Here is a 12,635-nt window from a genome sequence, read left to right as displayed (position 1 = left end):
TGACGTCACTGATGCAGCTGTGGTTTGACATTTTAGCCCACGAAAAGAGAAGTCCAGAGATTATGTTCCTCCTCCAGAAGCAGATGCAGGACTCTCAGAAACATACAACCACGTTTACAGTGAAAATATTGGTTGTGTTAAAGTGATTTATTGCTGATTCCTGTCCATAAAACGTTCCAGTAATCCCCTCACCCAGAATTTTAAATACTAGATTGAAAGCTACTAACACTCCCCAAATGATTTTCTGGTCTCTTAATAAAGAAACCATCATTAGAAAGCAACTAAATCTAAGTTACCAATGTTATAAGTGCTTTTAAATGTTTTTTTTTAATTAAACTATGTGCATAATATATTTGCAGTTATTAGAGGTTTACAAACCCCAAATACTTCCATCTATAACTCAAACTGTTGACATACAGAATAAAATGTATGTCGTCAATTAAATTATAAATAAGAACTAAATGTAGTCAATGCCACTGTCTCTCTGGTAAGAAAAGTAATCAGATTCACTACTGCAGATTTTATAGGTTAAATCACACAAACTAGATTTTATCATTTTTAAAAGTAATTTTTATATTTTGTGTTCTGCCAAACCAGAGATGTAAAATGTTATTAATTTGAATATTGGTAATACCAGTGATACCATGAGGGGATTTAGTGTTTCTCTTGTGCTTTTAGGTATAGTACCCTCTTTGTCCACAAGGTTGCGCCACATATCAACAGTTTGAGAGATAAACGCCCAGTTTGTGGCTTCATAGTAACGCTGGTAATTTCCTTCTCAAATGTTAATTCCTGTCCTATAAAGAGAGATGTTGAATTCCAGCATTAGGTACTGATCAAAGGCCCTGCACACCCACACAGGTGTCTTCACTTAGTGGCAATGTTGAGCTTTTCTTTGAATAATGTGGACTATATATATATATACTCTTTACATAAAAGAGCAACATAATTGAGGGGAGAATGAGGGAGATGTCAATCAGAAAGAGTCTGCCCACATAGTTCAGATGAAAGGTAGAGAGTGGAATCAGCTGTGTGGGTGTACTGTGGACGTGGAGCATGTTTAAACTTCCTCAGAGAAGTCCAGTCTGCAGTCATTTAAGACGACATCATTATTTCTCATTTCATATCTCCATAGAAAGAAATGAATAAAGCCATCTGACAACTTCTACTGACTTTAATAAACCAACATCACTTTTCCTGGGAAGTGAGATATTTGTATATTAAGTGTTGACACAGGCGGTGTCTAATTTAATCAATTAACATCACCTGTTGCAAGTTACTTCTTAATTGCAGAGGCCAAACGCGGCCGACCTCAGAAACATGGAGGATTTTTCTAACTTTTTTATTTGTTAGAGCTACAGCAATACAACTTCAAGTCAGTTGATGGAAAATGAATCTGCAAATATGTTGAGAATCATTAATTTAAGTCAATTTTTTAAGCAGAAATGCCAAACATGATGTTTCCAACTTCTTGCATGTAAGGAATTGATGATTTTCACTGTCTTACATTACTAAATTGAATATATTTAAATTTTTGACTATATTAATGGGCATTTTTCACTGTTTTTTGATGCTTTTATAGCCCAAACACTTTGTATGTAATTCAGATACAACTATTCACTAGTTCCAGTTCTAAAGCAATGCCTTGTATGCTTTCACTTTGATTTTTAAATACGGGTTTGTTTCCATAAACAGAAATTCAAGAGACCCAAACACAAGAACGAGACAGGCGACAACGGTGTCACGATAATAAAAAATATCGGTTTTACTAGAGAAGGTTACAAAAATCATCACTATATAGGAGTCATAGAACTATTTCCAACTTAAAAAATAAAACCATAATGAAACACCTACAGGGACTACAATGCCATCAAAGTACAATGGAGTTTTCTTTAGAAAAGAGTAGGTGGAAAGGGGCGGGGGAAGTGTGGAGGAGGGGGGCAAACACCGCCTACCATAGTTGTCAGTACAATTGACTACACATCACCTGAAAAACTGCAAAGACACAGTCATGTCTCCTTCATGCAAATAACGAGGAAACAACAACACCCTGACACGCATCGTCTTATAGGAAATTGAAGTTTGTCTTTACATCAACCTGCCAGCAAAGCACGTATATTTATCAAACATAACACACATGGCAATATAGTCCTTTTTTATACAGAATAGACAGCTGCACACATGGACGATACTGACATGCTTCATCTCATCAAAGTTCAAAAATTTGTCTTCTTCAGTGTTTTTTTTTTTTCTTTTAGGGTAAACTAACCAGTGATGATCAATATAGAATATAGTTCATGATTATTAAAGAATATCTGATTATAAAATTAATGTATGAAAATTCCTGACTTGTTTTTATTCAGAGTGTAAACATCCAAAACAGTCTCTGTGGCTCATATGAGAGGCATGACGTTCAAAATAAAACCAAAAGGAAAAAAAAAAAAAAATAAGTGACTTTTTTTCTCAACTCACATGTTGATGAGTCACTCATTTGGCTGGCCATCGAAAAATAAGCACAAACAAGTTCAATAAAATCATTATTACTGAATCACAAGAAGAACTCAGCTGCCTAAAACTGATAAAACATCAAAAATCAATTTCCATATTTTTTTTTCACATTTTAAAATGTATACGTCACAAGCACCTCAATCCATCATATCATATCATGACTGCACTGTATCCCTCTCACGACATATCATTTAAAGATGTTACATTACAATTATTATATCAAATGCAGAACTAGTATTTGAGTGCTAAACACATATCTCAAAGGGTACATTTACATATATCTGTGGAAAAAAATAATAGAAGAGTATGGCAAAACACTGACTGTGTTCTCCCCGTGTTGGGAGAGGTGTTAATTGAGATCTTTTAGGGTGATTCAGCTATTTACAGGTGAACTTCATTGGCAAAAGGAGGACTTTTAGAAAATGACAGAACTGGTTTTTACTGTATAATTCACACAGGACAGTGTACCAATCCGGTAGGCTAAGGTTTAATGTTTAGATGGTGAAGCTTTGGAAAAGAACACAACTGGCTAAAATCAGATTTGGTTTGATACCTGAGGTGTGTGTCTTTTTTTTTCTGTGTTAAAAAACCCAGACAGATTTTGATTTCTGCTGCCGCTGGTGATGAGTGTAGCAAAAACTGAAAAAAGGTCTTACAAGGAATAGTCTGACGTTTTTTTTGGGAAATACGCTTATCCGCTTTCTCGCTGAGAGTTAGATGAGAAGATTGAGACTTTATATTGAAATTTGATTCCTTTTGTGCTGAGCCAGGCTAGCTGTTTACCCGCCTCCAGTCTTTATGCTAAGCTAAGCTAACTGGCTGTTGGCGTTGGCTCGATATTTTACGTACAAACATGAAATTGGTCTCAATCTTCTCATCTCTCGGCAAGAAAGCGAATAAGCGCATTTCCCAAAACTAATCCTTTTATAAAAGTTTGCTACACCTCCTCTGGTCTTAAATGAATGGTTAATACCTTGGCGGATAAATAAACTCTGGTCATGTAAATGCACTAATAATCCTTGAGATACCACATGATTTGAGTCTTTTAGGTATTTCTATGAGCGAGGGGGCGGGGGGGCCGGGGTGCTTTGTTTTTTTTTTTTCCAAGGGATTTCAGTTCTCCCCAATTTTTTGTTTCGTAATAGTGCAACAACGTATCGAGCATTAGCAATAAAAAGTTTAAGATGGAGGAGAAAGTAAAGGAGAAAAAAACCTGTGAGCGCAAAAACATAAAGAAGAAGAAGAAAGATCATAATAGTACCTGGCATACTTTTCAGAGAGTATTAAAAAAAACAACAACATTCGTACACATTCGCACAATATATTCATATTCATATATATATGCATATAAAACACCAAAAAAAACGGAGGAAGTTGGTCGCTGCCTGGCTTCCCTGTGGCTGAAGCAGACAGTGAACAATGTTTTTTTAGGCTGTTAGGATCTGTGTGTTGAGAGGCTGTGTTGGCTCAGGGCGCGAGGCCATCACAGCCGGGCCACGTTCACGAGTCGCCGCCCAAAAGCACGGGGGAGGAGACGCTTCTGAACTGATGTATCGTACCTGAGCTCGACCCCGGCGGGAGAGCTCTCCCGTTCTGAAGCATCTGCCTCCGTCTGGGCCTGCCGCTTCTCCTGATCCTCTATTCTCTTCCCCTCTGGTGTGAGCCCACAGCTCTTAATAAACATCGTGGAGGGGAAGAGGATGGAGAATCAGGAGGCTGGGGGACTATAAAACATGACCGAGGTGGTTTGTTTTTATCGTAGGGAGGGGTGGGCGCTGGGTGTTGCAGGGTGGGGGGGTTGAGGTGTGGAGAGGAGATGGGTGGTGGTGGCGGGAGAGGATCTCTTGTCCTTATGAGTAGGAGGAGGAGTTCTGGCCCTCCTTGGAGCGCGCCTCAGCCTCCAGATCCTGGTCGTCCTTGGTCTTGATGTCCTGGTACTCGTGCGTGGAGACGGCACTCTTCAGGTAGGCCCAGTTGGCCGACAAAATCATCAGGTAGTGGATCTGAGGAGAAACCGAGATGTTTCCTTGATTTACTTTGAGGACAGGGAATAAAGTGCAGTGGAGGACTGCACAATGCAATACAAATGAGGAAATAGAGCTGTTAACAGCTGAAACAAATTAGAACCAATTGTGGATGGTGGTGAAGACGCTCCAGAAATTAAACTATAAAATATTTGGAAAACCATTTTGATTCATTATTTAATTTAACTCCGTTAAAGGTTTAATTGAAGTCTGCACGTGTTGTGTTCCTGTTAGTATGTTGATTTCATAATGATCAACATATAGTATCTACTGTACACAGTTCATGTGTAGTGTGGAATTAGGACACAGCGTGCAACTCGACATGTAAACACATAGAAAGTGTCATTTTTATTCCAAGAACACATTCATTTTCAAAGCTCTTTCACCACTAACCACAAAATGTTCTAATGTTTTACAGCTGTGAGTAGCTCCTCCATTCTCTTTGTGCATTGCATTGTGGGACAGTGTACAAAAATCAAGTGTGTTTAGTATACTGTATACTTACTATTGTCACTTTTCCAGTGTGGCCAGAGCTTTAATTTAAAAACCTGCTCAGAACTACAATAGTGTCGAGAGTAAGGAGGTTTTCATTGCAGCCAGCGGTTCCACTAATTAGTAATCATCAGTGAAATCACCTGGTAGTCTTTGTTGGGCATAAAAACCTGCCAAATCAGTGAATATCCAGCATCTCAAAGGCTGTTGTGTAACATTGTTCAGGGTTTGATTACAGCAACATTGAAGTAGTAGTTATTGGATGAATAAATGTTAACGACTGCTCAAATATTGGAAAAGTAGTTATTAAATTAAAGGAAAATCATCTGAGAAAACCACTCTCAGAACAATCAAATAAAACGTTTAAATGAGCATTTAATGGTGCCAGATCTTCTTAATGATATGCTGATGGCCAATGTAGCAACAGTCAAATTATATAATTGTACCCCATCAGGAATAAGCATACTCCTTTTGCTCAGATGCTTATTTCATCCTCTGTATTTCCTTCTACCACCCAGAAAAGTAAGCTGGAAAACATCACAGTGCAGAGGGCTTTCAGCTGACCCAACATAACATCTGGAGAGGTACTTATCGTTTTTTTTTTTAGTATCTCCTTTTCCCTGGACATAAAACAAAACAATCCGCCTCCACAGCAGAGTAAAACACTGACCCTGTCTACACACACGCTCACGCAGCAGAGGCAGGCTGCAGGCTCGAATTTCAACCCACAGGGCGACATCCTGATAAACGTGAGAGGCAGGGTTGCTATGGCAACAGATAAGCACGCCATGGCAACGTGCATATTTTGAGCAGCACATTATCGGTGGGATCACGAGCAGCTTACCAATGCGATGACCGTGGCACCGGCGCCGGCAAACGCAACGATGTAGAGGTGGTAGGACAGGTAGAACTACGGATGAAAAGAGGTAATTAGTGCGGGGGGAAAGGGAAGGAAAAGATAAAGTAGAAAAGAAAAGGTCAGGTCAGCGTCCTCTCACCTCGCTGGTGTTACAAATGTCTCCCAGTGTGGCTCCACAAGCTTTTCCCGGTGTGGCGTTCCAGGAAATAATACCTACAGGATCAGAGAGATGAAACATCACAGGACTGCCGCTTTCTCATCTGAGACAAGAAGCTTTTTCCTCCCCCGAGACTGTATGATTGAAGGCATTATGAATTAGGCTCGGATAAAGATTAGAGGAAAGAGGGCTGCTGCTGTCCGGGCCTCTGAGCCTCTCCTACCGGAAAAATATAGGTCAATATTTTGATTTATTTCTTTACTGTAAAAACATTTTAGGCTAGCATAAGCTTATTATATGTTATATTCCTTACTTATTCTTCTTTTCATTGACATTATAAGAAGATTTGAATGCTCACCAAAACCTTTCACTCATCAACTCTTGAACTGCTGATGATAATTTTATGTCTGCCAGTAATTCAGGGTTAATATTTCATACAGTTTAATACGATGAATGCCAATGAAGCATATGTGATCCTCATCCTACTTTGCAAGCAGGCCAGCTGTCCTTCAAATGTGGGTCACATACTGTACATTAGGCCATCAAACAGATAGGCAATCACAGGAGAGCGTTACTGCGCTGTAATACTGCAGGAAGGTGGGTTTTCATAGAGATCCAACCAGACTCTCAATAATCTAAATGTATTTTTGACCCCTTCCGGTATAGAAAAGGACATCTAAAGCAAACCAGAGCTGCAGATAAATATGTGATATACATAAGGACTGAGTGAATCATTTCTGTTGTAATGTATAATGGGTGTATTTTTACATTAACTCAAGCAAGATTATGTGATCAATTCAATACACTGAGTGCTACAGCCTGTGCTTGTTCACATATGAGCAGCACTGTAGCTTATGATGACTAATATTAGCTAACTGTACAGACATGAGGCCAGCAGTTGTAATGTTTTAACTTTAGTTTGCAAAACGTTCTTTCTGTAGTTTGCTATCCTGCAGGTTAAAGCCTGGGATGTATGTGTAAAAACAGTGGGAGAAGCACCAGGATGTTCTACAGTAAAAAGCTTTTATTGCTGAGACTAGCCGGCCCCTTGATCAGGGGAACTTCTCTTAAACTTTGAAAACACATAAAACAGCATGCAGTCGGATCCTTTTTACTTCAGCTGCAAATCAAAATACCTGGGGGGATATGTTGCATATGAATATGTTTTTTTTGTTGCTATTTTATAATTATATTTTGGCAGCCGACTTTATACAAAGCTTCATTAGCAAACAGTAAAGGCATTGTTTTGTGTATTCAGCTGATGCTCTGGTCACTGGAGTCTAGCTCTAAACTGACCAGTGAGGTGTAAATTTCAGCATTGTGTGGTTGGCTGAAAAGGGAACAGATACATTTTTGTTTTAATCAGTTCAGTTTACACGCAGCACACTTCCCATAAACCCTGTTGCTAGCATAAAACTGATACCTCTTTGGTTTTGAAGATAAAGAAATCAATAAAGTTGATGATACTGAAGTAGGACATGGAGCCTTTTACAGTAAAACTGTGATTTTATGAACCCAGTTATCAAGGCCCACCTGCCCTCCAAGTTCTGCTCCTGCACACCTGATCCAATTAAACTGTAATGAAAATGTGTCATCCTTAATTAGATCAGGTGTGCAGAAACAGAGCTGGAGCAGAAACATAAAGGACACGCTGGCCTCGATGAGACGAGGATGAGCTGAGGAACTCTGCTTAGAGGCTGTCAATCTTCATAGCAATGGTTTAGAATAAAATAACAAGCGCTTAATGGCACTAAGGGAATAATCCGCCCTGTCATACTGAATCATTGTTTCAGAAACAGCTCATGATTCCATGGGTTTCTCACCATGACGTTATGCTTGAGATATTTCTACTTACGATTCAATTAAAGGTGGTAGTGGATGAAATTCATGAACCTTATTGAAAACTGTGACAGTTGTTAATTTATACACTGGAAAAAACACCCCTTGTTATGTTTTTGCCAAACATTACCATGAGAAATCACTAACAAAGGAAATCAGGATGTTAAATGATGCACTGAATGTCACAAACCATAAACAACATAAAAGATTGTAGTGTAATGTAGGGGGGACAGCTTACCGTACTGCCGGACGTCCACACAGATGGAGTCGGGCGAGGTAATGTTGGCATCAGGAGACCTCATGGCAGCACAGGTATTCCACATGTTGAAGAAGAGGAAAACTGGTATCGCTGTGAAGCCGAAGATGGTGAGGAAGACCAGAGCGAGGATGTAGGTCAGGAACATGAACTGCGGTGAAAAGAAAGGAGATTTTTCAATTTCTCTTTTTTTTTTTTTTGTGCCAAAGTTTGAGTTGCATTAAAGAAAATAGGTTAATATTATTCCTTAAAGAGCTGCACACACACACACACACACACACACACACACACACACACACACACACACACACACACACACACACACACACACACACTCAGAGTCTGTGTTTAAGCTAATGTTACTGGACATCTGCAGCAATTAGAGTAATCAGGCTAGAAAGGACAAACTGTGCCAGAGCTACCCTCAAGGCCTCGAGTGTTTGTGTGTGTGTCGGTGCTTGCGTATCTGTCTTTCTGTGTGTGTGTGTGTGTGTGTGTGTGTGTCCATAAATGTGTAGCAGAGGTGTGTGACTGTGCCTCTGCAACACTTTCATGATGACCCTTGTCCTGGCTTGTAAAGCATTATGAGTGACTGTTTTTGTGTTTGGTGTGAAGACTATTTCAAGCAAGAACATTCTAAAATACACATTAAAGTAATTCAATCTCATTTACAGGCTTTAATTTGGAGTGTAATTGGGTCAGTGGGTGTGATGATTTGAAGCAGCTGCTTATGTTTGTGTGCATGTGTGTGTGTGTTGACATACGAAGGCAGTGATACAGCGTCCACAGACGGTAGTCTTGAAGTCACTCTGCAGCTCCTTCTTGATGGCGCTGGTGGTGTAAAAGCCCTCAGCCAGCAGGATGATGGCGTAGACGAAGAAGAAAGAGGCAATGCCGTAGATAATGTATTGAAAGATCTGGATCCTGAACACACACAGAAAATAAATCACAATGGTAAAAATCCCACCAGTAACACAGGGCTTTTAAAGCTGCATCTACAATATGCAACTATGAAGGGCAGTAAGAACCATTTATGTAAAAGATCTGTGACAGCACCATTCATTTTGAAAGAAATGGACCAGAAATACGCCTTTTTGAAATCTCTTTGACTGATGACATGCCTCCTACTATTATTTTCTTTTTTCAGAATATTTATAGACCTATTTATGCTCACTGACTTAAGTTAAGAGACACTTGCAAGTTTAAGGGGATTCTGAATCATGGCAGATTATGTGGGTGGCTGTAGTCGACAGATTTAATAACTACAGGGGTAGCACCAGTATACTGTTGTTTCTACTGAAACCATTAATGCTGCCAAGATCTCATCAATGATTAAGCTTTAACCACGCTCCTTCTGAAACTTACTGTGAAGCATTCCATCATGTGTTTTTGTGCTTGATTTCATTGATAAAGACAGATTTTGTGCAATGCCTCCTGTAGTCAAGCAACTGAACACTGAGAACTTACACCATGGCGAGGGTGGCGTGGTCGCTGGTGACCCTGGAGAAGTGGTTCTCCAGCATGGTCAGGGTGCCGGTCAGTGCCACGTGGCCGCAGCCGCAGAACAAAGCCACGCCTGAAAAGCAGAGGATGGTAGCCACCAGGGAGGCGTAGGGCACCCCGCCCAGACACTTGATGCAGCACTCGAAGCATCCTGCAGAGGGAGACAGAGAGAGAGCAGGTTTATTTTTTCGGTTCCAGTTTGATACAGTACGTGATTTACAGCGGGTCCGACCAGGACTCTGACTTCAGGGACAGAGGAGAGAAATGTGGAATGGAAGAAAGGCAAAATAAAAGAGCAACAAATCCAGTTTAGATCTGAAAGCGCACAAATGGTGTTCAGGCCCAATTGCAAATCAAATGTACGCGTTAAACCGAACTGGAGCGAACAGAGCAAACTGTTGCAAGATGCCACCTCATGAAGTGGCTTAATCACCTCTGGTGATGACACTCACTGCAACACTTGACGGCCTTTTGTCCACTGCTGTTTAACCGTTACTCATGCAGAAACCTGCGTGGATGTTCATACTGTCACGCTCGTCTCTCCGAGTCTACAAGAGGAGAACAACACTTCTCCCTGTCAGGCATGTCGAGCGGCTAATCATAGCCTCTTTCACAGTTAGTGTGCGTTCACTTTGAGCTCAGCTGGGAGTGCTGAATATTACATGTAAACTGTGCTACATGCTCACATCCTGTTCCAAAAAACTACTCTATCTCCCTTTTGTCTTTAAAGAAACATTTCAAAAGTTTTCTTTTTTTATTTCTTATGAACAGATTGCATGAATAACTCATGATGTAATCCTAAATAAATTATTTCAAAATAAATGACTAGCCATTTATTTTCTAGGGCATCAGAGAAGTGATATTTCAAAAAGAATGAAGATGTCTTTGCTGTCAGATGGTGTTACTCTTGCAGATGAAAGTGAGAATAAGACGAAGATGTTTTGCTTCATTTATTCTTGTTTTCGGGGGAATTTAAAATCCAATGCAAATGACAATGAGAAACTGAAAGAAGCCAAGATTAGCCTGCACACCTTGGACATATTTTCATCTTTCTCCTTTTTCATTTTTCACAAATCCAGAGTGATGATGAATGATCAAAGATGATCCCTTGTGCTTGAGCAGTTCCTACAGAATGATGATGATTATAAATTAGTAATTTTGTTTTCCATTAATGCTGACAGCGTGTGAAGCTTCCTGAGTGAGTCATGAGCTACATGGGATACAGGTACGGGAAATCACAGTCAAGAGTATGAAGAGGAATAAAACAGAGGGAAAATAACACATTGTATTGAGCACAAGAGTTGCATCTTATATAACACCCGTTTAAAAATAGCTCCTCCAGCAAAGCAGGAAGTTACTCCGGGAAGAAAAAACACAAAATGAACTGTCTTGTGTGTGCCACTTTGCTGTTTCCATGACAACGTGCAGCAATTGGCAACTCTGAAGCATCATCATTTTATGTCCATAAGTTTGTTAAACATTTCTATTCATGAATACATGATTGACGCTATCACAATCTGTCAAACCTAGACTAAGCTCTCTGTACTCCCATCCTTATTGTAATCGACCGTTCAGGCCAGGTAGTGTTGCAGCTGGCGGACAGTTGTTATTGATGAGTTTAAAAGAGCAGATTGATTTCAGCCCCGCCGAGGAATCATCGATATCGTCACTCCTGGGAGAAGTTGGTCAGCTCACCACTTTAGTCCAGGATTAAATTTCTGTTAAATGGATTGCTATGAATATTGGTGGAGACGTTCATGGCTTCCAGGTGATGAATCCAAACTACTTTGGTGATCCCCTGACTTTTCCTCTAGCACCACCATGAGGTCGACATTAGTAATTTTGGATGAAATAATTCAGACTATTGGATGGTTTGACATAGAATTCGGTTCAGACGTTCATGACGTTCAAAGAATTAATTGTAATAACTTTGGTCATCCTTTACTGAGTCTGTTTGGAACAATAATGTGTGTCTGATCTACTCCTTCTACCTCATAAAAAAATTAAGAATGTATGAATATGCTAATTTTGTTCATTTCTAAAGTTTTCCTGCTGGACACAAAATGTCTTCTACTTCACTGTAAAGTCTATTCTCAGTGTGTGTGCACTGTTGTCTTCAATTTTCTACATCACAAGTTGCCTACTGGACCAGGATGTCACAAAGACCCTTAAAAGCAGATTTTTAGTGAGCACAGAGAAGCTTTCCACTTTCAGCAGATGAATGTGAAACTCTGCGCTGCCTAAGTCCAACCTCAGAGCTGCGAGCTTGGCTATAGTCTCTTCTTTAGGCCTATAGCTGGTAATTTACATGCTGCATGTTTGTTATTTAATTTCTTTAGTGCCTCTGTTTATTGAGGCTCAATATTAAAGTCTCTGACCTCAGTGTGGGGTCATGTGCTGGCCCATATTGAAAACCCCTCCTCTCCCTGTCTGAGTGAATGAAAACCCACACCATAAATCTAAGATGTAACTGCTTCCCTCCAAAGAGTGCTGCTGCTGCTGCTGAAGACTCTGCGTTGCGTAACTGTGCGGAGGCTCGTTGCATAATAGATCCAAATCCTATTAATGTTAATGAAGGAAGCGGGCTGATAGAGAGGTGGAGCTGATAAGGCTGGATGGCTCTAAAACTCCTGAGCTGAGAAACAGGCCAGGCCTCAGGGGGAGGGAGAGTGGGGCTGCAATGGACTCCCTGGTCGATACAATGACGACCGGAAGCTGTTTAAAAGCTGCTCTGCACTGACACTCCATCCTGCTATAAAAGGTCAATCTCAACAGGTAATTTAATATGTTAGTCTTTCTGTCCCTTTTATTTAAAGAAGATAATTAAACCTGCAAGCGAGATGTGGTAATCCTGCCTATTCAAATGCAAATCAAGAATTTCCAGGTGACGTTATCTTGACAGTCATGGACTTTTACTATACCTCTTATCAAGGTGGGAAAAAGGAGACTATTTGCAGATTGTGCTCAGAGACTGGTATTTAAAGCTCACATTATTTC

The 12,635-nt window shown here is 40.1% G+C and overlaps 1 protein-coding gene across 2 annotated transcripts in view; it reads right to left on the bottom strand.

The window, feature by feature from the left end:
• Positions 1 to 1,741: 1,741 nt before the first annotated feature.
• Positions 1,742 to 12,635, bottom strand: part of LOC127378404 (neuronal membrane glycoprotein M6-b) — a 40,615-nt gene continuing 29,721 nt past the window's right edge. For both annotated transcript variants that reach the window (XM_051427223.1, XM_051427222.1), the window contains exons 2-7: positions 9,603 to 9,789; positions 8,900 to 9,059; positions 8,118 to 8,286; positions 6,023 to 6,096; positions 5,869 to 5,934; positions 1,742 to 4,511 (exon numbers count right to left, since the gene is read on the bottom strand). In XM_051427223.1, the coding sequence (XP_051283183.1) occupies positions 4,359 to 4,511; positions 5,869 to 5,934; positions 6,023 to 6,096; positions 8,118 to 8,286; positions 8,900 to 9,059; positions 9,603 to 9,789 (809 nt within the window). In that variant the 3' untranslated portion in view covers positions 1,742 to 4,358. The remainder of the gene's footprint in view (positions 4,512 to 5,868; positions 5,935 to 6,022; positions 6,097 to 8,117; positions 8,287 to 8,899; positions 9,060 to 9,602; positions 9,790 to 12,635) is intronic.

This window comes from Dicentrarchus labrax, unplaced genomic scaffold (genome assembly GCF_905237075.1).
Source record: "Dicentrarchus labrax unplaced genomic scaffold, dlabrax2021, whole genome shotgun sequence".
Classification (NCBI taxonomy): domain Eukaryota; kingdom Metazoa; phylum Chordata; class Actinopteri; family Moronidae; genus Dicentrarchus; species Dicentrarchus labrax.
Note: the sequence above shows the minus strand (reverse complement) of the source record. Positions and strands in the feature narration are given on the sequence as shown.